Source organism: Phycodurus eques, chromosome 7 (genome assembly GCF_024500275.1).
Source record: "Phycodurus eques isolate BA_2022a chromosome 7, UOR_Pequ_1.1, whole genome shotgun sequence".
NCBI lineage: Eukaryota > Metazoa > Chordata > Actinopteri > Syngnathiformes > Syngnathidae > Phycodurus > Phycodurus eques.
Window position 1 is genome coordinate 29588781 of NC_084531.1, and position 27623 is coordinate 29616403.

Sequence of the window (27623 nt, forward strand, 5' to 3'; positions counted from 1 at the left end):
ACCATTTTGTTTATTTCTATTGTACACGGTGGCGGTTATGATGAAAAACTGCTGAGAGGAGCGACCGCATCAGTCGTACGACACGTATATTGCGCGTGTTCATGTGCCGCTTATGTGACGGAGCAAACCGTGAGCTTTTTGTTTTGCACTTGTTAGACGGACATTGCACTGAGGCGTTATAGGGAACAACTTAGTGTGTGTGACAATCTAAGACGCTCATTCGAGCTTTTAGCATGTGACGTACATTACGTCCCAACATTCCAGGTGTAGTTTCTGTTAAAACACAAAAATTGTTAAGATTCACATAAAATAATCCCAATAATGCTGGAATTTCATCTACTATGTTTTAAAAAAAAAAAAAATGGAGGGGGGTGGGGTTGCGATAAAGTCGTTGCACTTTTTCCCCACGAGCTATTCCACAGCACAACATGACGAGTGTCTAAGTGTGACGGAAAAGAAGGTGACGTGGAGACGACGTGACTGGACCTTCCTGGTGGGGCGGCTCAAGGCGACTGGGAGCCGGACCTGTAGCTCTTCAAGCTGCCCAGCAGACTCTGCACACCCTTCTTGACACGTCGGGCCACAGAGTCGGCGGGCGGGGTGGGCAAGCAGGAGGCCAGGCTGGGCTGGGCGGGCGTCCAGACACTTCTGGTACCGTAGCTTTAAAAAAATAATAATAATAATAATTAATTTTTAAAAATGTTTCAATACATTTCTTGTACTAGCACAGCGATAAACAAATACACTTTTTTTCCTCGGGATAGATGATAATAATTTAAAAAAAAATAATAAAAAAGTGAACTTTTTTTTTAATGTTACCTTTTTGCTTTCTAGGACCTCAAAGGTTTGTTTTACTTTAAGCTGACAATACAAAGTAAATTGTCTTTATAAATAAGATAAAACAATAACACATCATCACCTTTTACATAGTTTTCCATGGGACACTTTCTGCTTGCTAGGATCTCAAGTGCGAGTTTTTGTGATAATGCAAATAAATATTTCATCATAATGTATATGACCTCGTGGGAGTTTTATTTTCATCTGATGAACAAAACTGTAATGATAATAATGATAATATAACTAACAGGTATTTTGTCAAAATAATGAGGGGTTTTTTTTGTGTGTTTTTCCTCTTAACGGCATTTTCATTGGTTTTCTATTTAATTAAGTGAGATTTATTTTAATCTGACAGTATAAATCTAAAATGTATTTCGGAGAAACATTTTTGTGTTTTTTTTTTTCAAGAATGGCAACATCAATGGGACATTTTCTTCTACGACCACAAGAGTGAGTTTTATTTCAATCTGACAGTCCAAGAATTGTAATTTTTTTTTATTAAATTTTGAAAAATTTAATATTTGGTGATAATATAACACTCTGACATGTAGTTATGGAAATATTTTTTTGTCTTTGCCTGAGATATGATCACACTCATAAAAGGTGTTCATATCTCAGGCTGAGAAAGAGTGGCTGAAGAATGTCTCAAAGTGGAGAAAACTGAAATGATCATATTTTCCACACCCACGAAGACACAAGCACAATTTGAACGTAGTTGCTCCCCACTACACAACTCCTCGACCGAAGACTGACCATGCAGGCGGCCTGCACGGCCTCGCTGAGGCTGGCGGCATTGGGCTCGCACCAGAACTTGTGGCAGTTGAAGTCTCGCGGGCCGTCGGCCATGATGAAGGCGAAGGTGCGCACGTCCCTGCCCACGCCCATGAAGGAAAGGAAGCGCACCCGGCACTCCGACAGCACCTCTTCCGTCTGAAAGGAGCAATTTCATGAAACTCGCTGCTCATTATTAAAGGTAAGACGTATGAAGGGTTGTGTCCAACGGGGTTTCTCTCCAAAAGGGAGCGCTTTTATTTTCACATTGCCTGTAAAGAAAAAAATATCTATTCATTCTCTGTAAGATGATGATGAGTTTTTCTTAAATAGCTTCATTTAAAAATGACATTGTCGTTTGCTTTTTATTGAAGGGGGAGAATTGATTAGGATCAGAAATCAGATTTTGGTGGGGGAAAACATTTTAATAATCTGAAATGTTATTTCTAAGGCAATATCGCCCAGCCTTAGTGCATGGCCTCAGATTGTTTGACCTGTTTTGCGAGTATGGTGAGCGTGGCGGGCGCCACGTTGACAGACACTGGCATCCAGTCGCTCTTGTCCGTGCCCTCCACGGCTGCCGCCAGAGCGTCGTTAATCACGTCCATACCTGACAAACGTCATCGAGTCATTTATGTGCTACATAGGGAGGGACACGATGAGGAGCATAGAGGACAGGATGAGAGCTGAGTGACGAGTGGAAAATGAGAGTTTTCTTACCCACGGGCTTTAGCACAGGCTCACAACCAAGGTAATACACGTGGAAGCGCTGGAAAAGTTCATTTTTGGGAGATGGAAACTCTGTTGAAAAATAAGAAGGAACTTGGTGAGCCATTTGAAAATGTAAACAAAAACATTTTCAAAAAACGTGATTTGGTTTACCCTGCACAGACAAAGGTTTTCCAGTGTCCGAGCTGAGCCGACTCACGCCCGGCTTGGACGCCTTCCTTTCCATCATTATCTATTCAAAACAAAGTGAGGCTTTTCCCGATGAGAACAGATTCAAGCGCGTCGATAACGGCGTCACGACAGAGTCCCACCTTGGAGCACATCTCGTGCAAAGTGGTGGCGATGTTCTTGGCGGGAGAGTCGCAACGAAACACGTGACACTTCAGGACCTGCGTCAGGTTGTCCCGAGCCACGTAGGCGAAATCCCTGGGGAACGAACAACACTAATATTAGCCTAATACATAATAATACTATTAATCATAAACATGTATACGTAGACAAGACACATGACAGTACAAAAAAAAAAAAGACTCAAGTATACCTTTCCCTGTTCGCATGGGGAATAAGCAGCATGGAAGAAAAAACAAGCATTAGAACAATGTGACGCAATCACTACCCTGAGTAGATGGGGCTGTAATACCCAAAAATGTCCAGCAGAGGCCCTCAATGTGCCAACACGACAAATCAGGAAGCCTGAAGCAGGGCATACTCACACGAGTTTATAAGCAAACAATTCTTCCAACTTAAATGCAAATCTACTAAAAATTGGGGCACAAGAGTCAACGCTTGGGTGACAGGAAACTGACCTGCCGTTGTCTCTGCCGACGCCCCAAACGCGGATGCTGCCGATGGGCTGCGTGTGAAGCAGCGTCTGTCCCAGCGGATCGATCAGGTTCATGGTGTCGTTCTCCAGCACCATCAGCATGTCTTTGCCCTGCGGAAAAGCGCACACGCAGATACGCACGCGGCATTTAGCCAATAACGTCGTAGGAGTGGAGGGCTGGCCAATAATTCCTTTAAATAAAATCTCTTTTTTTTTCCCGAACAAAAATCTGATTCACAATTTTAATAACCTTCCCTCTTCACGAATAAAAATAGCACATGTTGATCAAAACAAGTTGTGCGTTTCTTTTACCTTCTGGGATTAGCTTTGTCATCATCATACCAAAAAAAGCTTGGACACGTTTTTTTCCACTTACACAAAAATAATTGTGTTTTACGTCTTAAATTAAAACAGTCACATTTTTTTCCCCCAACAAAAATCAGATTTTTGGGGGATTTGAATCGAGTTTCCCCGTTTGCCTCGAGAAAAAGTAAATGACAATGCAATTATTCAGAAGTTTTGCTTTTAGTTTTTCCCCCTTCTAGAATTTGCTTTATTTCTCCTGCAACCACACAAGCTGTCAAACAAAATTTACAGAGAAATAATAGTTGTACTTTTTTCTACATATTAGATAGAGCTAGGCAATACGGCCTTAAAATGCCCCAATTTTTTCCCCTCGCTAAAATCTGATTTTCAATTTTCAATTGAGTCTTCACACCTAGAAAGGGCAAATGATGGCATTATTCAAATTATTTTTTTTTTTGCAAAAGTAATAGAAAGGTATTTTTTTTCTTGACAGATAATGTGAAAATAAGTTTCCCTTCATCTAAAACGTATGTATCCTTGATAAAGTGACATTTTAAAATATTAACTGCATGACTCAGCTGTTATTTTTGTCAAAGAGTAAGACTGCAGCACCTCCAGCTCGCTCACGTTCTTTCTCATGAGGAGTAAATATCTGATGGCTGGCACATACCACGGGTCAAAATAATTCCACTCGTGCGTTTCTCAGCGGGAATTAAACTTGCAAATCACTTTTTTGAAAAATGGTCACTACTATAGAGAGCTTGGGAAAGTTTAGCGAGAACATCACAAAGTGGGCAACGCTGACTGTTATTTTGGTAAGCTCGCTTCTCTCTGTTCACAGCCATGTTTGTTAGTGGAAGCAGTGCAGGTCAGCAGGGATGCACTTCAAACTATACAGGCTGGGGGGGGGGGGGGGAGGAAAAAAAAAAAAAAAAAAAAAAACGACGACAATCATCCTGCCAAATAAAAGATGAAATGGATGAATGGCACGGTCCGGCAGGAGCGGAAAGACAAAAACGCTGGCACCTCTCCCCAGATCCCGGCGGTGTCGTGCAGGTTGTGCTTGTGGTAGGACAGCTGTCGGATGCAGTTGTTGACCGCCACGCTGCTCTTGCCCGGCGCCATGTCTTCCTCAGACATCTCCACCCAGCCCAAGGAACGCACAGCGAAGCACTGCCACACGGCGCCGAAACAAGGTCACGACTTGTCAACCATCTCCATCTTGTTCTCTTAATACTCGACACACAGAAACTTCGGCATCTCGGGCTTTCAGATGACATTTCAGGACGACTCTAAAACGCAATCCAACCTTTAGAGGGGAACTGTTCAACTCCTTGTTGTCAAACAGCATATTGTGCAAAACGTACTTTAACGTTGAACAGCTGGAAATGCGTATTCCAGACTTTATAGAGGGTCAAATTACCTGTAAAGGTTATAGTGCGTTTTAGGTTCATTCTGAGATTTGACCCAAAATCCCAATATCCCTAACTTTTTCTGAGAAGTGGATTTTGTAACCCGGGTACCTTGCTCTCTAAATCTGTGCAGAGTGGAACCAGCTTCTCGTCATCTTCAGACTGGGAGCAGTTGTAGCTACAGAGTGAGGAGAGAATGAAAATGTTTTTTTTTTTTGTTTGTTTTTTTTAAATCATTTAAAAACATTGAGATGAGAGTAAGAGTAAATACTTGAGGTTGATGGAAGCATAGCGCAGAGTCGCCCCCTCGAACTCTCGCAGGCTTTGGTCGGACGCAACTTCTGCTTCCTCCTGAGGACGCGGAAATGACTGATTGAACGCGGGGGGGGGGGGAAATGTATTTTATGTCCCACACTTACAATTTATTGTATGCGTTTACCTTCCACAGCTCTCCGTCAACGCCGCCTTCGTCTGTGCTGCAAAACTGAGCCCAGGATTCCTGAAAAAAATATAGAAGATCTAACATTCAAAATTACATATGTCAGACACTGTTTGAATGGAAACATGGAAGATCCAGCTACGGTACGCTGTGTACCGTATTTCCAATTGGGGAAAAAAAGTTAGGGCACTCAGATCAAGGTAACCCTACACGCAGAAGCCTCGCGTGACTTTCAGGTGCATCTCACCTCGGGCTCCTCGCACGGCGTGGTCTCCAGCGACATGGTGGAGGACAGCACGGAGTCGTCCACCTTCCCCAGAGGCGAGGGGGGCTCCCACTGGGTGGTGCCGGTGGGGATGTGCCAGTAGTAGGTGCCCGACGTGTCGCGCACCCGCATCCAGCCGGCCGGCAGGTCCGTGTCCGTCTCGAAGGCGCTGGAGTCCCAGAAGGAGTCTCGAGAGGAGCAAAGCACGAGTTTAACTTCATATTATTAATGTTGTCAGAGTTGCAACTTATAGATCACACTACATCAATTCTCTTTAAGCTCTTACTTTAGAAGATACGATTGTGATATATGGTGTCATAAATCTGACATCCCTACATGAACACGTTTCTTTCGAGAACAAAAGACGTATTTATCGGAGAAGGTAGTCCTATTTTTTTAGAGAATGAAAGGTGTATTATCTCGAGAAGGAAGTTGTATTTTTGAAATTTGCTTATTAAAATATAACTTTCCTTACTCGTTAAACTTTGACTAATTTCTCCTTGTTACGACTTTATCCTTCCAAGATTACTACTAGAAATATATCTTTGTCCCCGTAAAGCTTACGACTATTTGTTTTCTCGAAAAAAAAAGATTTTATTCTCATATCGTTACAACTTTTTTTTTTCTTCCCAAAAAAAGATGCATTTTTTTATTGGCACTTGACAACTGCTCGGAAATAGGCAATTTTTCATATCCCGGTGATTTAGCAGTTAAGTGCTGTTCGGACTTTGAGCGGGCACTTTTTGGGAGATTTCTGCCCGGACAATCGCCAACTGTAATTTGTTGGCGACTCACCCTCGCACAGCTGGCGACTGACCACGGCACACCAAGCAAATCGTTGCCACATAAAGTGTATTATTTAGGGAGTATCGCACTTTGAGAATCCCTGGCATAGATATTCAACTGTACTTGGATGAAATATCATTATTTTAGTCAAAATTACACTAACGTGTACTGCACTTCTCCCAACTATATTAAGTTAGTTCCCTATTGAGTAAATTCCTGGTTTATTCCTATAAATTTCCATGGAATGTTTCCAACTTTGTAAATTCAAAGAATTTTGAAATCCTAACTGAGCCACTGGGCACGATATTGAGGTTAAATCCATTTTTGAAATGAAATACAGAAATAAGAAAAGACCTGTTTCAGATGAATACTGATCCAAATCATGAATTTGATTCAATTCTGACTTATACACAACCTATGAAACTGTAGCTGATGACTGCACCTCTGTTGTAAAGGGTTAAAAGTGCAAGATGGATGTGCAACAGTGAATTAACAACTAATTGATTATCAAATTTATCAACAACTACCTTGATAATCGATAAATCGTTTCAAGACCTTTTTTTAACTTAAAACTGTCTTGGAATTTGAGCCTCTCAACAGTAAATATTGTCCAATTTCTGTCGTCTTCCATGAAATCAGACGGATTATCTTTGTGTTTAATCAATATTAGACTTTGGGAAATATCTGCTTTTACTTTGGAAAACAATGATCAACATTTTTGCCAATGTTACGGACCAAACCAACTTAATCACAATCCATTTATGTTTACGCATTTTCTCCACTGTCAATTTGAAATAACGTCCCATTTTTAAATAAAGGGTAGGAAATAATTGTTTCTATTCGATTCATTAGAAAAACAATAGAATACTGAAATAATCCTGAGTTGCAGCTCGAGTGGAAGCAATATAATCCAAGCCCAAAAGCCTTCTAAAATCTGAGGAAAAATTAAATTCGGAAGTCTCCGCCATTGCCATACATCAGCAAGATCGAAAACCCCCAGATTTTATGGCAGCCTTAAATCCCTCTCCTGCAAAATGACAGAAAGGAAGTTAGCCCACTCTAGTTCTCAGTGGCTCCTTACCTCTGTTGCCGTTGGGCGAAGACGCGTCGGGAGCGTTGTCCTGAGCGGCGGCGGGCCAATTGGCCTCGTCGTCGCTCGGCGCCCCGTTGACGTTGGCGAACAGGAGGCACGCGTTCCTGCCGGGGGCGCCTCCCTCTCTTGCTCCTCCTCTCGGGGCCTCCTCTTGATCCGGAGTCTCATCCTCCGACTTCTCCCCTTTGTCCTCTTCGTTCCTCTCCTTCTCCTCGTCGTCCTCCATGGTGTGGATGAGGAGCGGTTCATTGAGGATGTTGTTGGCCTCCTCCCGGGCGGCTACTTTCGGGGACTCCTCGCGCTCCCCGTCCAGGTTGCCATTGTGACTGATGTTGCAGTTGTGGTCCTGCTCCTGCTGGTTCTCGCTCACCTTGCGCAGCTGGTTCTGGCCCTCCTTGCGCCACTTGGCGTTGTTGCCCGTCGACTCGTGCTCGCACCGGTCGTTCAGCTTGTTCTTCTTCAGCTCCTCGTCGTGCTGCTTGTTGGCCACGTACGGCATCACGTCGTCGCGGCCGCCCATCGCTGCTTCACGTTCCACGTAGCTGGAGGCCGAGTCAGGAGAGAAAATGTGCCCGTGAGTATTGTTCTATGCTGTCTTTGTATGTGTTGCTGCTCTGTGTGTGTTAAATTAGCAGTCGTTTGAACATTTAGAATTACCGTAACATCTATGCTCATTTCTGTTAGCAGTCTATGGCATTTCACAATCTACATTAGCAATAAAATAGCAGACTTTTGTTGGACAAAATAATTTCACAAAATCTAATCTGGTTTGGTACCAGAATATTTTGTTGTGAGAGATCATGTGATGTAAACTCTACAAATCGAAGACTCCCAGTAAGTTTCGCTAACAATAATATTTAAATAAATTGAGTATTAAATCATACTTGGGCTTATTATGCTACCATATGTTACTATTGGCCATTATCGTGGTACTTGAAGAGCTAAAACACCCCAAAAAATGTTGGTTGTACTTAGGATAAAAACTATTGCGAAGTACAGATTTAAACTATTAATATCAGCAGTTATATATTTTTTTAAAAAATAGGGGGGAGTCTACAATTAGCTATAATATTCTATTCGCGTCAGGTCTTGGGCTGCAACCCCCGCGAATATGCGGGGGTTGACTGATGAGATTGGCTGTTGTTAGCATGCTAGCTCGGTTGGGCTTGAAACGGAATCAACAACTGACAAGTAGAACAGCGCCACACGGAACCAAATATACACATTAAAAACATTATTTTTTTATATAAACCGCATAGCGAAGCCTGCTCCGTCCTCTCCTGACATTTCGCTGTTACGTTCGAATTCTAAACATACTTTGGCCTTTGACAAAAACACACTCTGTTCATCCATTAAAAATAAGGATGAAATCAATATCACCGCGGTATCGCTGTGGCATTTAATGGCGTTTTGCAACCCAAATAAATAAACACCCGTTATGAAAGCCCTCCACGTCGGCCACATTTTTCGGATGATTCTAACGGGCAGTCGGGCACCGTCCGTCCGCCATCACCGCCGTCATCTTGGATATGCTAACGTTAGCTCCTCGGGCTAGCGCCGCAACGTCGAATTCATTCAAAGGGCAAAATCGTTGGTAACCCACCAGGGCGGAAGCTTTCTTACTCACCGGCGGAACCTCCTTGGCTTCAAAAGATGTCGAAATTGCGCGAGCTAACTACATGTTTCCATGTTACATTGGACGGCTCCGGTGCCTGCGGTCCGTCTCCAAGCGGGGCGGAGGGGGTGGGGGTGGGGGTGGGGGTCGCCCCGCGAGGAGCCTGCGTCAGTCGCTCACGTCACGCATTTCTTGAACATCACTGCGTAATTCCAAAATGGGAGTAGAAAGTAGAAAGTTATTGAAAAATGAAGAGAGAGGAGAGCGATAAATAGATCACTCAAACACTGTATTTTTTTCTATTAAAATATATTTTTTTCAATTAAATAAAACGTGACCAGGTAAAAGTTGTAACAAGCTGACACGCGTTTTATTTTAAATGTAAAAAAAAATGTTTCATAAAATATCACGCTTTTAACTTAAATATATATATATATATATGTATATATATATATATATATATACATATATATATATTATTACACTCAAAACAGACTTGAAGCGGTCATTGTTGCCAAACAAGCATCAACAAAGTATTGAGAAACTGCTGGGAATATCTTTTTTTTTTTTTTTTTTTTTAAACAAATTATTTACACCCTTAAAAAGTGTTGTTTTTTTTCCCATGTTATGGAGTGTTGTGTAAGTTGCGGGGTGGAATCGATTTTGACAACAAATCCATCCATACTTTTCCATTTAATATATTCATATTATATATATAAATACATACATTTGTATAGGTTGCTTTTGATTTTGGCTTGGACGCAAACAAGCAAGCTGATGGAGGCACAGAAAAGACAATAGACGAGTGTGTGATTAAAGTAGAAGATCAGCGAAAATATAATAATAATAATAATAATGGCGTGTAGGATGCAATGAATAAAAAGACATGACTGATGATATACAGCAAGTACACTATTTGTTCTCTCTTCGGTGGCCACAATTCATCAATTAAACAAGTTCAATCTCAGGCACTTTTAGACATAGAATTAAGAATTACAAGCACATTTGGGCTAGATTTTCAATGAGACATAAAAAATAAATGGACACAAATATTTTCCCTAATAGCTGAATGGGAAACATGAGTTACTTTAAAAATAGCTTTACTCATCATTACACGCAGAAATGTTTTGTCACGCTTTGCAAAATGCTGAGCGGCAACTCACGTTGAGATAAGACCCGCCTTTAGCATATTTAAAGACCATTCGGATCCTAAATAAACCCGTCGATATTCTCCACAGGTTCGTCAGTGTATTCAGTCCATATGATTACAGTCAACATGACACACAATAACAAAAACACACACACTTAGACAAGAAAAATAAACAATGACTGCTGCTTGACTGTAGTGGTGGCGGTGCTCAATGCGGCGGTAATAAAAAATAGTTTAAGGGAACATCCCGGGGAGGGTCAACGTTCCGCTCTTTTCACTTGTCCTGCATTTTCTCCAGAATAGGCACGATCATGTCAAACTTGGGCCTCTTGGCCGGGTCCTCGTTCATGCAGATCTTCATCAGCTTGCAGATGTGTGGCGAGATGCCGGGAGGAATGGTGGGCCTCAAGCCCTCCAAGGCAACCTGGAGGGCAGAACGGAAAGTCAGAATAACGGACATAAATTATGAACATTTCGGGGGGGTATCTATTAGGGGTTGTATAGACTAGTGGATTTGACCGCTTTACAACTCCACAAGGACATATTAGAGCGTGACGTCGACTACCTGCTAATCACGTGTTCTGCTAGGTGAGGGAGAACCAATACAGGCGGGAAAAAAGCCAGACTGGAGCAGGATTTTTATCAACTTTTTGCCCCGCGCTATCGAAGTGGAAGGAGACTTAATTTTTACTCCAGCACACACGAAGGGTCTGTGATCATTTGCAAACACGACGAATTCCCATCATACGAAACCCGCTGCTGCGGTGGGCGCAGAATGAGGACAGGTTTCCCCGTTCGGCCAAGCTGCGCATATGGTACCCAAACCGAGTGGCGGGATGCTTTCTCTGGCTGGAAATAACATCACACCACATCGGCCGAGTCTTTACCCAGCTCTAATGTGCGTGTTCCGCGTAAATGCAGTATATGAGCTGTTCACTGCCAGTGAATATACTGCACCTTATTGCATTCATTCCTGCTGTGACCCTTTTCAATTATAGTACTGTACTGAAATCTTTTCTGACCTTCATGCCGATTTCCATGTTGGAGAGGTCCGCAAAGGGCACCTCCCTGGTCACCAGCTCCCAGAGCAGCACGGCGAAGCTCCACATGTCGGCCGACCGCCGGTTGATCTCCTCTGGCTTCTTCTGCAGGGCTGTAAAGAACAAAGCGGGTAAAGGAAGTAGAAAATGTGCGCAGGCGTCCTGATATTGTGACTCTTTCACGGGACAAGTGTTTGTTTGAGACATCGGGCGGCGCGGCGTTTGCACGAGTTCAAATTAGCCTCAATTTGAGCCAGGAAAAACCCCGCAAACACCGATTTCACTTCCGCGGTTCACTAGCCGACAAATGTTGCTTCATGTTGGTCTCGATGCTCGTTAGGAAGATACGTAATTGGTTTCCATTTTCTTTCACATCAGTTTAGACAAGACATCTCTGGAGGACATCAAATAGAGATTACATTTTGGTTGCCCCCACTTTCCCTTTCCCGAAGTGATTATTCATGCTCAAGCTGTCACTTTGGATGTGTGTGCGCTGCATCACGCACCCTCAGGGGCAACCCAAGCGGGCGAGTACATCCTGCCAGGACACTGAAAGGAGAACTTGACGTCCGCCATGCTGATTCTGGCTGTCATGTCTTCATCGATCTGAGGAAAGAATGATAGAATGTCATTCGTGAGGGAAAGGGACTTTTATGGACACCGCATGGACAAAGGTTTTGGGACACGTGGCCATTCATTACACTGACAGGAAATGCAGCTAAGACAACTTCTATACGGTGAAGAAATTTATTATTGAAGGTTTGATGGGCTTGTTTGTCCACACGTAACTCATCTAAGCATTCCCTTGTGGATCCTGCTGTGTGCAATGGAGAAGGGCCTTTTCCCAAAAAGTATTCTTCCCACAATAAACTAAAATTCACTGATTAACAGGTAGATTTGATCAAATATTATATAAAAAAATAATCATATAAAATAACAAATATGATATGAATAAATATATATAAATACTTTTACAATTTCGATTAATTAATTACAGAAAATAAGAGCAGCAAACACGATGAACTGGCATTTTCATGGCTAATCGTCAAAATGACCAAACTCTCAGACATGTCGACACAATTTCTTGTCAATTCGTGAAACTGCGGTCAGACGATGTTTTTTTTTTTTTTCTCCTAACTTTCCAGTCAGCTCTACCAATAGGCTCCCAACAATTCCCCAGAAAATAATGCAAATGATACAAAAGAAGAGCCTACAACTTCCAAGAAAAAAAAAAAAAAGAACGCTGTATTTAGGAAGACAATATCGCAGCTCTACTAAAAGTACGAGTTTATAGCGACTTGACTCCCACACCCAAAGCCCGCTCTTGTCGCGACAGGCTTGAAAATGAAGCAATGAAGCCCTCAAAACTGATTCAGCACATGGCGCTCAACCACCCAGCATTGAACGACAACCCTTTGGAGTTTTTGAAAAGGATAAATGATTACCCCAAGATTGGACGGGCTCAATGAAGAGAAACATGCGCAGAGGTTCCACTAATTAGAACAACAACGACATTCAGTGTGGCTAATGAAGCCAAATTTCACCATCTAAAGAAATGATCAAGTCATTAAACACACGGAAATTACTTTCTAGCCCAATATAATATGATATATATATATATATTAATTATCGTGACAGGCCGATCTGGTGCAAATGATGAACCACGATATTTAAATGTACTGCGCTCTATTAGTATGTGCCTAAATACTGTCTTCTCACCATGATGCTCTTGCTGTTCAGATAGTGGCGGGGGATCATGGGCTCCAGCGTGTGCAAGAAGGCCATCCCGCAGGCAATGTCCAGGGCAAACTTGACCGCTTGCGTCTGGTCCACCACAAAGTCTGACAGCAGGATGGCACACAAAGGTGAGAAAGGAAGAAGGAATTCACGTTCATGTTCGGCGTGCGACAGTGTGACGACAAAGTACTCACTGGTGCCCTCGTGCAGCACGTTGTAGAGGGAGCCGTAAGGCATCCAGTGTGTGATGATGATGGGGTGAGGGGCTGGTGGAGACTGACATGCTCCCAACATGGGGAGGACATTTGGGTGGGAAAAGATCCTGAGATGGTGACGAGGAGGACAGGGACAAAAACAACAACATGGGACATCAACCAGGAGTGTGAGATGCGGGCAAACAATACGCCGTAGACCTTTTCGCCATCACCTCACACGTACTTCCGGGTGGCAGAAGAGAGAGATTTCCACTAGCAAATTAACCCTTTTATATCATTTGAACGAGGAAGAGCAATTGAGAAAACAAGGAAAAAATGGCTTGAATTATAATGTTAGCCTTCTACTCAGCTAGTCTGAACGTGTGAAGTGTTATTCGAAAAGATAGTATTTCGTGATGTAAACGCTGGCCTTAATTTATATTTCAACAGGTAAGTTGATTCAAAAGTAAATGTGGTAGAAATTCAGACAGACTTAACTATCACTGAGAGACTGGGTCATGAATTGACCTTTGCACTTTTGGCGCCGAAATGGACAGTGTCTGCTACTAGCAAGCTAGCCATTGCATTTTGCGAAATTACTCAAAGCCAACCCAACCAAATATCGTATGCATACTGGTTAGAAATGGGCTAGAAAGGAGGTTCGATTCCCAGTTTGTCGCCAAGGCCTGCCGCACACCGAGCAAAGTGGACCATCGCGAAAAAATTAAAGTCGGCAACTCTTACACCGCCGTACACGAGGCGACTGGAAACCACACATTGACTGGCACGCAGCAACGGAAATACTGCAAGGCTGTATTGGATTTTGAGGAGCCACAAATAATATACTGTACTGTTTTTTTTTTTTTTTTTTTTTTTACTGAACCACAAAAACATGGCAGGATTGTCAAGGAAGAAGCAGATGGCCACGGAAAAGAGGAAACGGACGAGAATAAGGGGAAAGGCTGTTGGCAATGATCCAATTGCAGTTCCAGTCAGCGGTAGTCCCTGTTTTTCTGCCACCCAGAAGTAGACTGGCGCGTCTCCTTGACAATCATGAAAAGGTCTATACAGTGTGGTTCGACAACAAAAACAAGACAAATGATGATCACAAGAGCACAGGAAACACGTCAGATGGGCACCTGAGTTTGGGATACTCCTCGTTGAAGTCTCTGCTTTTCCTTGTGGTCCAGTCGCGGACCTTCAGCACTTTGACCACGATCTCGTTGCCTTGCCAACGCCCTTGCCACAGCTGCACGTCATCAATAAAGTGTTACCGAAGTCACAGACATATTCCAGGTACAGTGAGCCGCCGCCGATTCGTACTTAGCCATTCGTGAAATGAAATTTTTTTCTGTAGAATCTAACTAACACGAGAATATGGAGCATGTCGCACCGAGGAGCAGCTTGCGTTCGATAGACAGCCGACTTGCCTTCGGACACCACCTTCTTCTTGACAAAACATGGGGATGGTTTCTTTCAGTCAAACATATCAGGTCTACCACTACAGCGTTAGACCTTGTTTGAGGTTCCACTGTATATAATCTATGCCTTAAAATTCATGAAAAAATAAACATAGCGCTTTTAAGTAAGAACTATTATAAATAAATAAATAATTCAACACCCCCAAATTTGTGCTTTTCTACAGATTTCAGTGCATTACTTTTTCTAAGATAGTTCATTGAATTATAATGATGCACTTAATGCACGAATGAATGATGCACTAAATGAACATTCTTGAGGAACCCACGTCCGAAAACCGAAAACCCAAAATAATTTACTATGCCAATTGTAAGTAAAATTACAAAAGTACAAGTAGTATAGTATAGTATAGTATAACTACAGTACTTTAACTACTAGTGTATAGTATGTGCACAACATGCTGACTGATGTTTGCTCGGCTTTTACCTGCCAATTTTATTCAATTGCACAGCTTTACAACATACGAGCATTTCCGGTTCATTTTTTTTGGAAATCGTAAAATCTGTGAGTCATTGATATATGAGTTTGCAACGATTAAGTGTTTTGGGATCATAGGTAGGGTTATATTTAGCGTTCAAACTATTAATATAGTCAATTTTGAACATGTTTGCCTTGGTCCCTAACCCCACAAATAGTGAGGGCTCACTCTACAATAAAAGACATGGCACGGTCATTAGTACCAACGTACCTCTCCAGAATGGTTCTCGTTTATTCTCGCCAGGAGAGAGAGCTGTTTATAGTCGATGCCTGCATGTTTGTTCAAAGTACCATTACCTAGAAACAAAAGAATATAAGAAAGGAAGGAATAATATTTAGTATTCATGTAGCAAATTTGCAGACAAATGTAAACACATTTTAAATATGCCACGCTTCAGTTAAGTAATAAACTACCATACTGAAGCAAATAGTGGCCAGAAGAGCATTTGTTTACTTAACCACAGAAAACTCGCAAAGTGGTCTGTTACTCACGGGGTCGAGTTCTGGTGGTGCCTTTCCAAAAAGTGTCCTTGAAGGGGATTTTGGTCAAGTTCTGTCCCATTTTCTCAGCTTTTTCTACACAACAAAGGACAAAATGAACACAGAACAAACCTCAGGAAGTAGTGACAACTGAGAGGGGGCTGATGTGATACCTCTGAGAAGCTCTCGCAGGTGAGGTTTGGCTTTGTCCAGGGGAGTTTCGCCGTATTTGTTACAGATGCTCACCTGAGCCCCGTTGTTCACGAGGTCCTGTGTGGTGCGTGAAAAGCGATTTAATGTGGGAACTGGGCGTTGAAATGATTGGGCTTTGAGAGCACCAGGGGGCGCACTCACCTCTGCCACCAGGTCTTGTCCCCAGAAGCAGGCGTAATGCAACGGCGTGTTCCCGTGTTCATTGGCTGCGTTGGTGTCTGCTTTGCACTGAATCAGCTACAAAACACAAACAAAGGACGACATGTCAAAGACTGCTGGTGAAATCTGTTTGGGTTGCATACAGGGCATCAAAATTATTTGCAGCGCTTCACTTTTTCCACATTTTGCTATGATACAGCCTTATTTCAAAATGGATTAAATTCCTTTTTTCCCCCCTCAAAATTCTACACACAACACTCCGTAATGACAGTGTGAAAAATGTTTGTGAGAGATTTTTGCAAATTAAAACCTAAAAAAACTAAGAAATCACATTTACAGTTGTCCCTCGTTTTTCACGGAAGTTACGTTCCTGATTGTACACTGTATATTTTTGTTGTATGCATCATAACAATACAAATTACGCATGAGAGGTGCAGGTATTATTTTTGCCCAACAGTGTAGTATCTGTGACTTTGAACGTGCATGGCTTTAAAAGGGCGGGGCCTGGACTGATGAGTGACATGGTAGTCAGCCAATGAGAGAGTAGAATTGGCTGCTGTTGGCTCACGATAGCAGCTGGCTGTCAACTGGCAAACCGTGAGCCAGTCTGCGTGCTGAGTGCCTCTGGGCATCAGTTGAGCCGTGCAGCTAGTGTATGAAAGTTCTTATTACGTGTTTATTTTGTTACTGCTTATTCAATAAAGCGATTGAAAATGCACCGGCAGCTGTCTCTATACTTGCCCAACTGTGCAGGGAATAAAATTAGTTCTAACTAGCTGTGGAAGGCTATATTAAATTACAACCCCAATTCCAATGAAGTTGGGACTTTGTGTTAAACATAAATAAAAACAGCATAAAATGATTTGCAAATCATGTTCAACCTATATTTAATTTAATAACTACAAAGACAAGATATTTAATGTTCAAACTGATAAACTTGATTGTTTTTAGCAAATAACCATTAACTTGGAATTTTATGGCTGCAACAAGTTCCATGTTTACCACTGTGTTACATCACCTTTTCTTTTAACAACATTCAATAAACGTTTGGGAACTGAGGACACTAATTGTTGAAGCTTTGGAGGTGGAATTCTTTCCCATTCTTGCTTGATGTACAGCTTCAGCTGTTCAACTGGGGTCTCCGTTGTCGTATTTTACGCTTCATAATGCATAATTCATTTTCAATTGGAGACAGGTCTGGACTGCTGGCAGGCCAGTCTAGTACCCGCACTCTTTTACTACGAAGCCACGCTGTTGTAACACGTGCAGAATGTGGTTTGGCATTGTCTTGCTGAAATAAGCAGGGGCGTCTGTGAAAAAGACATCGCTTGGATGGCAGCATATGTTTCTCCAAAACCTGTATGTACCTTTCAGCATTAATGGTGCCTTCACAGATGTGTAAGTTACCCATGCCATTGGCACTAACACACCCCCATACCATCACAGATGCTGGCTTTTGAACTTTGCGTCCATAACGATCCGGATGGTTCTTTTCCTCTTTGGCCCGGAGGACACGATGTCCACTATTTCCAAAACCAATTTGAAATGTGGACTTGCCAGATCACAGAACACTTTTCCACTTTGCGTCAGTCCATCTTAGATGAGCTCGGGCCCAGAGAAGCCGGCGGCGTTTCTGGGTGTTGTTGATAAATGGCTTTTGCTTTGCATAGTAGAGTTTCAAGTTTCACTTACGGATGTAGCGCCGAACTGTGTTCACTGACATTGGTTTTCTGAAGTGTTCCTGAGCCCATGTGGTGATATCCTTTACACATTGATGTCGGTTTTTGATGCAGTACCGCCTGAGGGATCGAAGGTCACGGGCATTCAATGTTGGTTTTCGGCCTTACGTGCAGTGATTTCTCCAGATTCTCTGATCCTTTTGATGATATTATGGACCATAGATGATGAAATCCCGAAATTCCTTGCAATTGTACGTTGAGGAACAATGATACTTAAACTGTTCGATTATTTTCTCATGCAGTTGTTCACAAAGAGGTGAACCTCTCCCCATCTTTACTTGTGGATGACTGAGCAATTCAGGGAAGCTCCTTTTATATCCAATCATGGCACCCACCTGTTCCCAATTAGACTGTTCACATATGGGATGTTCCAAACAGGCGTTTGATGAGCAGTCCTCAACTTTCTCAGTCTTTTTTTGCCACCTGTCCCAGCTTTTTTGGAACGTGTTGCAGCCATAAAATTCTAAGTTCATAATTCTTTGCTAAAAACAAAGTTTATCAGTTTGAACATTAAATATATTGTCTTTGTAGTGTATTAAATTAAATATAGGTTGAACATGATTTGCAAATCATTGTATTCTGTTTTTAATTATGTTTGACACACCGTCCCAACTTTATTGAAATTCGGGTTGTAGATCAGTTTTACGTTACTATAGACCTGCAGTTGTGTAAATCCTGCATGAGACACATTGCATTTCATCTTCTTTTTTTAAGTAAATCCTGTGATATAGTGAACAATTCACAATATAAAATTAGATATGTACAATTTAACAACCTGTGATATGGTGAGACGACTGTACATAAATATTCACAGCACTCAAAATTGAGTTTTAAAAGTAGAGATTTCAGCAGCAGGGCTATGCCCCTATACCTCGCGAATAGTGATGGTTCACTGAATTGAGCAAAAGTTGTGAATACTTGTACATGTAATTTCTTTATTTTTTATTTTAAATAAATTTGAACCCCCCCACCCAATTTTTTTTAAACATTGTCATCATGTGGTGTTGGGTCCAGAAGTAAAAAAAATATATATATTTAAGCTATCAATTTTGAACAAGAACATATACATGTTACATAAAACGGGGAAAACAGTGAAGCACTGTTAATACTTTCTGGACGCACTATGCACAGAGGGGGAAAAAAAACAACCGTGGCACGTCTGTATGTGTTGCCTTGAGACATGCCTAATATTAAACCGCATATCTGCCCGGCAGCGTTTCGAATTCCGATACTCCGCGGCACATCTGAAACTAACGAGCGCTGCCAACAATACCGCCACCTGACAGATTATGACAGGTTTACACGGGCTGTTGCAGCGGCCGAGTCCGTAGTGTTCTGCAATAAATCTTGGTGCATCCTGTCAACTAAAAAGGATCCCATACACGTAACTACAACATAAAACTAAACAGAGAGAGAAACGCTGCAGACAAGTTTTTGGATGATCCTTCAACATGCGTCGCTCCAACCCATCAGCAGATAAATTCTGTTTTGACTGAATTATCTACACTTAATAAGCCATTTTTTGTCATGGGATATGCAATAAGTAACAGTAAAATATGGTTTTAATTTATTACAAGTGATTTTAAAAAAACATGTCCCATGGAAAATGCCATTTGGGCGATGGATATACTTTTTGTCCACCAGATGACGCTAGTTTTAATATAACTAATGTACACTATTTTTAAGCACAGTTATAGGCAGAGAACCTCTTAATATGTTTGCGATGATGACGCAATGTTAAAGGGACAAGATGGCTGGATGAGTATCAGTGCAGAGATGAGCCAGTTTTTCCAAGTACCTTGCCCAGAATGTCTCGATGTCCATGGCTGGCGGCCAGGTGCAGGGGCGTGTCGTCCCCGCGGTTCATGACGTTAATGCGGGCGCCTCGCATGATGAGCATGTCCACCACGCTGGACCGACCCTCCCGGCACGCCCAGTGCAGAGGGCTGAAGCCGTGGTCGTCTCTGCAAAGTTAGTTCATTGGCGTTGTAACAAGTGGAGGTTACAAAATAAAGATTCCAGCATGTCTCAGATAGGCGCATGTGCAATTGAGCCCGTGTGTCAAGCCGGGCTGTTCATCAAGTCTGCGCATGTTTCGACTTGGACCAGGGGTGTCAAACTCATTTTTGTCACTGGCCACATCGGAGTTATGGTTCCACTCAGAGGGCCGTTATGGCTGAAAACCCATATGATTGCCTCATATTATTACATATACACAAATTAATGGATAATTACTTTTGAAATCAGAAGCAAGTAAAAACAGTTTGTTCAAATACAGTATGAATCCATTTTATTTTAAAAGGGGGGGGGGGGGGGGGTAACAAAAAATGCTTGCAATATCTCAATATTTTTAAAAGTGAAGGCAATATGCAATTTTGGTATTTTAGCAAGAAACACAAAGTCGATGCATACTCTCGCGGGCCACATAAAATGACGTGGCAGGCTGGATCTGGCCCCCGGGCCACCAGTTTGACACCTGTGACTTAGACGGTGGATCTATTTGTCAGTTTGGCCTAGGGCTGCACAATTATTCAAATAATATTGTCATTTTGTTCCGTTTAAAATGGGGGCACTGTGCTTCTTTTGCAGTACAGCCTGCAACCTAGTCAGCCAGCCACCAGGGGGTGAACGTATGGTTAAGGCTTCATTAAGCCTGAATGAAGCCCTGCGTTCCGATTCACAATTTTAAAATAAAAGCCTAAAATGGCATTGATGTCCAATGCAGTAACATATGAAGCGTATATTTTTAAGTTGGACCTCTCAGCACGCTGGCAGAGAGGTGGCGTGTCACGGTAAGACACGATTAACGATCGTGGTAGCGGCTGCCTTGACTAACCTTTCGGCTGCTCTGACCGCAATAAAAAACGTTGCGAGTAAATAGAAAGGGAAATCACAACTGTCGAGTTCTGCTTAACCACTGGTCAGTCGTGCACGGTCACAAACCCAAGAGAATGGAAGCCTTAACCATACGTTCGCCCCCTAGCAGCTGGCTGACTCGGTTGCGGGCACTGCTGTGAATGAAGCCCTTTTCATATGCAGCAGTGCCCGAGTTTTAAATGTAAAAAAAAATTGCAGACGATTAGGCTGATTTAATTGTGGCAGCCAAAATCACAATTAAAATTCAATTAATTTTGTAGCCCTAATTGTGATTAGTAATCGTGATTACACTATCGATACAAATAATCGTGCTTATTATTTTGGCCATATTTGTGCACCCCTAATTCGGCCCATGTGTGGCCTACGTGTCAGTTTGGCCTTTGTGTCAACCAGGCCCATTTGTAAATTTGACAATCAGGCCAGCGTGTCAACTTTTCTCAATTCAGCCCATTTGTCAAGTCAGGCCATGTGTTCATTTTTTCCACTTTGCCCAATGTGTCAAATAGACCTGTGTGCCACTTTGTCAATTTGGCCAACATGTCATCTTGGCCTTTGCCTAAATTCATCCGGACATCAAGTCGGCCGTGTGTCAATTCTGCCAATGTCTACTCGGCCCATGTGTCAACAAGGCTCGAGAGTCACTTTGGCCCATGTGTCAAATCGACCAATGGATCAAGTTGGCCCGTGCGCCAAGCCGGGTCATGTGTCAAGTTTACCTGTGAGTTAACTTGGCCCATGTGTCAATTTGTAATTCCGCCCATGCATCGAGTCTGCCTGTGTGTCAACTTGGCCAGTGAGTCAATTTGCCATTTCGGCCCCTGTGTAACTTTGGCTCATGTGTAAAATCAACATTTGTGTGAATTCAGCCCGTGGGTAAATTCGTCCCAAGTGTCAAAACAAGTCAGCCCGTGCCTGTAGTCGACCTGTAACTCGACAGCATCTTTGGAGGCATATACCGCAGTATCACAAACGTCAAAACATGTTACTTTTGACAAGCGCAATATCTCTTGAATTATTGTATCACAATACACTCTCGCCGTCATCATCGCTGAGTGAGCGACACAGCGGCAGAGTCGGCCTTCTGTCTGACAGACCGACGGCGTCCTCTGGCAGACGAACGCCGCCAGCTCAATCAAGTAACGGCGGGACAACGAAAGAGCGGCCGTCGTCCTTTTAAGGATGGCGAGCGCTCCATCTGCTCCGTGTCAATGTGTCATTTTTTTCATTCCTCCGCCAACTTCGCTCGCCTCCTCCGCCGTCCTCTCCCCTGAAGCCTCAAATTAAAGTAGCGCACTTTTGCTTTGAGTCGACATGCAGCACAATAACCCCAGAGAGAACTGAAGGAGCATTATGAATGAATCTCAACCCTCCGCCCCCGCCGCCTGCTTCACTGGCTTGCGCTAACACGTCCCGCACGGTTGTGTGGAGGTCCCGCACAGACCCTCTCAGTCCCACGACACAAGTCTATCTGTGTATCGGGTGGGAGGGAGGGGGGGTCATTTCCTGTCTGACCAAAAGCCCAAACCCTAAAAAGTCATTTGTTCAACTTTATGAGGGCACAAATCCCCCGGAAGGAAGTCTGATGCTTCTGTAAAGTAAGATCTCGAGTCCTGACAAACTGCTGGAGACCTCCGCCGAGGCCCAACCATTTTTTCGGGCGCCATCTTCATGTGCCAAGTCGGCCATTGTGTCAAGGCTGCCCTTCCTAACGTCAACTCGGCTCATGTGTCAATTTAGGGTTGCGTGTCAATTCAGACCACGCGTCAAGTCGGCCCATGTGTTAACCTGTTTTTAAAAAGTTGCATTGGAAATCAGTTGGACTTTTTGCACACTCTTGCTAATTGATGAAAAAATGGATACAAAAGGCGAAATCTAACCGCCCCCACTTTTCTATTTCTTGGTCCGTTATGTTAGCATTAACGACCAAATGACTGAAGCATGGCACTTTTGAGCTCTCTGGTTTCTCGTGTATTTCCACGCTGGAAGACTTTTACACGACGATTTTCCCTTTGAGCTAGACTTCACCCCCCCCCCCCCCGCTCTAAGCCCCTCCTGGCCAGCTGCGGTCATTTATTTTAGGCACTCCCACCTGCCAACGGGCCTCAGTCTGGCAGACTCGACAGCCAGAAAGCCTCAACGCAAGCTCTTCAAACGGACAGGTTAAACCCGAGGAAATGAGCGTTACTCGACGATAAAAGGATGATTCATTTTGTTTTACGATAAACTAATGACTAAGCAAACGGATCCCACTCGACCGCGACGCACCAATACTTACTGACGCTCATTCATAAAAACTGTCAGTGGGAGTTAGGGCGACCACTAAATGTCTGCTTCCCGCCACGCTGACAAAGGGAGTTAAATATAAAATCAGCAATCACCCCGTAAACCTCCCAGCTTCCCAAACAAGGAGCCTGCGCTGCACATAGCTCGGCCTGTGCGGCCACCGGTGCTAGCTTTCCAACTAAATAAAGACAACCGCTAAGGCTGCGACTGAAGCGCTAAGCCAAAGCAAAACACAACGAAGCCAAGCTCTTCTGTTTGAGGGCAAAACACCTCGAATACGAGATAGTGAGGTAGAGACCGCGATCCTCGAGTGCAGCAGCTGAAGATTTGAGTGCAAATTAAATGAGAGGCGCAGTCTTCCAACCACTGGAATAAAGAGGAATGTCGGAAAAGGAATGATTGGAGGAGGTGTGGGGGGGGGGGTGATGCACATTCCACGCACTCTTGTCTGTCTGGCCACACGTGACTTCCACAGCGCAGCCCGCTGCAGTCGTCCGCCCGGCCGGGAGTGGAAGAAGCGGGGCTGACTGCGCGTTATTCCTTGTAAGGAGATTCAGCGTTCTGCGACGACGCTTTCCCGGGAGCGGTGCAGTGGCGTCAACAATCTGCGAGGGCGCAAAGTATTTCACTCTGAGATTTAAGATACCGTGGAAGGTCAAACACAATCCCCATTTTACGCATGGGAAATAATGAAATGATCGTAAAACCATTATTAAAGTGCAAGGAGGGAAAGAAGACAAGAAGGCTTGTATGTAATTGTGATTTACTGGTATCCCAGGAACAAGGAGAAAATATGCATTTTCACAATTCAAAACACTTCCTAGGTGTCTGAACCCTGGCAAACTGAACAACAGTGACGCCTTGAGACACGACTTTCATTTGTTCCTTGGCCATGCGCGTAATGAATGGAAATGCCAGAAATCTGTTCCAATCTCCACAAAAAAAAAGTTCAAATCTGTTTTTTTAATAAGGAAAATAGCACTCTATAATATTGCACTTTATAAAAACAGAGTAAGAATAATTAAATAGAATGTAAAGAATTATTCCGTGTCTGCATCATGATTTAATGGTCCAATTCAATTCATTGTGCTGCTTCTTCTGGTGTGCCCACCTTAGCCACCGGGAGGCAGTATAAAACAGTGCTACAAACAAACAAACAAACAAACAAGAGTCACCAGTACTCTCGATTACTCAGTCAGCTGAAATAATATTGGTTGTTTTTTGCAGAGAATACAGAATATATCCCTGTGATTATTGTTAAATATTGCTGAATTATAGTCCGTCTGCATACGTTGTTCCATCGTTTGAATTCAAATATATGTTGCTTACTGGGTCATAACACCACGCCTACCGATGCTAATCATTAGCCTTTCTATAGCGTTTTCCATTATGTGTTAGCATTAAGCTAGTGTGTGTGGGGGGGGGGGGCATTCCTAAAGCAAAGTTGTTTGTTTTGTTATGAATACAAAACGTATTTTTTTTGTTCCATGTGTAGTTTAACAGTACACTTAGACTGGGAGTTACATTAAACATTTGAAGCCTTTTTTTTATGAAATGTTCACAATTTGCCAAGTTGAATGAGTTGAGTTGACTTTGCTGCCGTCATACAGCACTCAAATCTCAAGTTTGTGCTTGCAAATCAAAGCAAAATCAATCAATCGACAGCGCAAATCCCGGAAAATCCGCAAGTCCTGTCACTCGTATCTAAAGGCGCCACCGTACAAACCATTTTTCCGCCTTTGGAGGTACAAGATTTGCGATACGATTGATTTGAGTGACAACCATGGTCTCGGAACAAATTCAACTCATAAGTCAAGGCACCACTGTATATTCTTCTTCTTAACACCCATCGAGGACTTTTTGGAGTAACCGTGAAAAAAAGCCAAAGAAAAATTTAAACACTTGACAGCTACTCTTGATTAGCTTGCAAGCTTTTCGGAACTTCAAAAGGCATATTTTCCCAACCAAATTAATATTAGAAGCTCAAGGGGTATCAAATGTATTGTAAAATTACACCCGCACATCATCGCAGCGAGGACGGAAAACTGAAGTGTGTTGTTCATCCCACTCAGGGCGATAAATCAACCAGCAAGGGAGTAAGGATCTTGCTAATCAGCTAATGGAAAAGTCACTGCTGAGGATGAATACGTATGCACAGTCGACTGCTGCAGACGCCATTTAGGCGCCTGAATTCAGCGCTATTCTGCCGAGAGATCTATTGCCAAGTCTTCAACGCGTCAGTCTTGTATCGCTCTCCAAGATCTCCACGACGATCACGGCGAGCTTCCTATAAACACACGCTTCCGAGGAAGTGGGTTCAATCCCCGGCCAGCGTCCCTCAGGGGACTAACAAAGAGTCACTGCTTTGAGAATGCCAAATCAGTGGAGGAACCGTGTTGAATTTTCGCATCATATTGTCACGAGCCCCTTTGACACAGATTAGAAAAGCCAGCATCGTTATTGGGATGCATAATCAGTAGACACAGAACGGTGGGGGGCCAAGTCAACCTAGCAATTTTCTGCCTCCGGAGGTAGCACTCCATTTATACACTGCCAAAAGATGCTCTGTATAAACTGCGCTGAGAAACGGAGGGCCAACTCCATCCACCAAATTTTCACCTTAGGAGGTAGAACCCCTTTTTGCACTCTCTGTGATAGTGGTTGGGGGGCGCAAAGGTGTTTTTCCATGTCACTATTTTGTATAAACAGCACCGACATTGAAATAAGAGGAGGCAAAGTAAACCCGAGCGTCCCTGCTGCGGCCACTTTAGCAAAATCTCTGCGTGAAAAGAGGCTCGCGGAACAAAACATCACGTGACACGACCAGCGTCTCACCCTTGGTTGAGGTCATTTTCCGTGTTGTCCAGCCACAGGCGCACGGCCACCGCGTTGCCTTCTCGACACTGCGTGAAGATGTCGTCCATCTCGGGGACGTCCGACGTTAACCTCAGCGACGCGACGCGGAGCTGAAGCGGCGAGACGGAGGTTTCATCCGTCCCTCGTTAGGGGCAGTGAGGGACACGATTGCAGGACCTCGGAGCGGCGCTCGCACCAGCCTGAAATGCTAAAAGTAAGTAAGTGTCTGAGTAAGTTGTGTGTGCCGATTTTTTTCCCCCTTCAATAAAAAAAGAAAAGGAAAAAAAAAACATTATTCATGTAAAAATTATTTTGCTTACGTCGTCTCTGTTTCTTAGCCTAAACTGATCAATGATGACAGTCAGACTACTAAAACACAAAAGTTGAGCAATCCTATACGTGGACGCGCACCATTCATAACAATGACTCACAACAATTGGCCTGCGGAAAGCAACGCTCACTGGCCACTGTTAAAGTATTTGTGCTAAGCATAAAAGGACAAATAATGAGTCAAATGAACAATTTTCATATATTCAACATTTTCTATTTGTATTCAATTTAAATGTATTCATTAAAATGTTTTTATTGAAACTAAAAAAGGTATTTTTGGTAAATATTACTATATTATGCTGTCATGTATTTCTTGAAAATAATAAAAGACAAAAAAGATTGAACTAAAAAAAATTTACCTAGATTTAAAGTAATAAGTTTATTAAGTAATGGGTTAATTTATTTTTAATAAAGGAACAAATGTTACGAACTTTAAATAATTTATTATACATTAAAAACATTGTAGAATAATTGTTAACATATAGTATAAACTTAGCTAACATGTTTAAAATATATAGTATAAATAAAGTATAACAATGTAATACGGATGTGATTTTGAAGAGTCAAATAGATCCATTTGAGTCACTGTGTACACTTATCTTAAAAGGACATTGGCATTTTTCAATCACTTAAATAAGCATCTTGAAGTATTTATACTTTTGAGAGAAGGTTTTAGGATCTATGCAAACAAAAACAAAAAAACAAAAATCACCAAATATTTGCACGCCCCTCTTTCCTCAAAGGGGGGTACAAATTTTTTGGTGTTTGTCTGTGACACTATCTGCACATCTTCAACTTGGTCCTAGAGAATAATCATTATTTGCCTCTTTTACACACACAAAAATAAGCAATATATCATGTAAATTTGAGCTAGTGACAGCTTGAGTGGAACAATACTTGCACAACTGTGCGTCGATATTTGTTGAATGTTTCAACACTCCGAGTTTTAGAACAGGTTTAACACTGCCAAGGAGATTTAAAATATATATATATATATATATATATATATATATGCACAATATCATCCAAATGAGATCAACTCGTGAAAGTATTTCATATATGATGGCCAAATATTTATATCTGGCTAGCAACGCCTGCCTGCTACCGAATCGTCGCGCTAGAACACGAGAAACGCAAAATATAACACACTTTGTGGAGTTCCGGTCAACTACAGGACACAACACGCAGCGCTTGCCCAAGTAAATAAAAGTCGAGCCAACGCCACACTCGAGTAAAGAGGAACCACAAAAAAAAGACATTTTGGCAGCTTTAGCCTAGCAAGCTAACCTCCATTCTTCACGGCACCTTTCTAACATTGGAAGTTGGAAGAAGAGCGACAAAAAAAAAAAAAAAACACGACGGCCGACTTAATATCACCCGAAAAGTCAGACGCGATGACTTACCAGATTTATCGCAGTGAAATACAAGTAGATATGCCTCGGGAGTTGTTGAGAGCGGTGTTCTTCTGCGTTTCGCATAGAATGAACGCTGCTTGCCGAGCGAGCCGCCCGCCGACGTCCACACCCTCGCGGA

The 27623-nt window shown here is 42.7% G+C and overlaps 2 protein-coding genes across 4 annotated transcripts; both read right to left on the reverse strand.

Moving 5' to 3' along the window:
* Positions 1 to 408: 408 nt before the first annotated feature.
* On the reverse strand, positions 409 to 9210 carry apbb1 (amyloid beta (A4) precursor protein-binding, family B, member 1 (Fe65)). The gene is given in 15 exon segments (XM_061681760.1): positions 409 to 629; positions 631 to 660; positions 1591 to 1767; positions 2103 to 2218; positions 2329 to 2409; positions 2491 to 2569; positions 2649 to 2763; positions 3144 to 3271; positions 4493 to 4639; positions 4990 to 5056; positions 5150 to 5229; positions 5318 to 5377; positions 5565 to 5770; positions 7450 to 8003; positions 9089 to 9210. Coding segments are annotated over 14 exon segments (1944 nt in total). The 5' UTR covers positions 7982 to 8003; positions 9089 to 9210; the 3' UTR covers positions 409 to 503.
* A 546-nt stretch (positions 9211 to 9756) lies between these two features.
* On the reverse strand, positions 9757 to 27623 carry LOC133405097 (integrin-linked protein kinase). 3 transcript variants are annotated; one of them, XM_061681751.1, is made up of 13 exons: positions 27494 to 27623; positions 25740 to 25960; positions 19543 to 19708; positions 15988 to 16083; positions 15807 to 15903; positions 15646 to 15729; positions 15365 to 15450; positions 14337 to 14446; positions 13198 to 13325; positions 12986 to 13107; positions 11773 to 11872; positions 11249 to 11379; positions 9757 to 10650 (listed from the first exon to the last, which is right to left on the reverse strand). In XM_061681751.1, exons 2-13 carry the CDS (start codon positions 25826 to 25828, stop codon positions 10501 to 10503), a joined length of 1359 nt encoding a protein of 452 aa, XP_061537735.1. In that variant the 5' UTR covers positions 25829 to 25960; positions 27494 to 27623; the 3' UTR covers positions 9757 to 10500. The 3 variants fall into 3 exon arrangements, with proteins under 3 accessions (XP_061537735.1, XP_061537734.1, XP_061537736.1); XM_061681750.1 differs by having other exon boundaries at positions 25740 to 25968; XM_061681752.1 differs by lacking the exon at positions 27494 to 27623 and adding an exon at positions 23347 to 23509 and having other exon boundaries at positions 25740 to 25831.

What these genes read in the sequence shown, in the direction of transcription:
- LOC133405097 (XM_061681751.1), bottom strand. Translation starts at nt 25,828, where the DNA reads ATGGACGACATCTTCACGCAGTGTCGAGAAGGCAACGCGGTGGCCGTG. An exon ending in GACAAGACCTGGTGGCAGAG is followed by an intron (nt 15,904 to 15,987) that starts GTGAGTGCGCCC and finishes CGCACCACACAG; the next exon opens with GACCTCGTGAACAACGGGGC. An exon ending in ACGAGAACCATTCTGGAGAG is followed by an intron (nt 14,447 to 15,364) that starts GTACGTTGGTAC and finishes GATGACGTGCAG; the next exon opens with CTGTGGCAAGGGCGTTGGCA.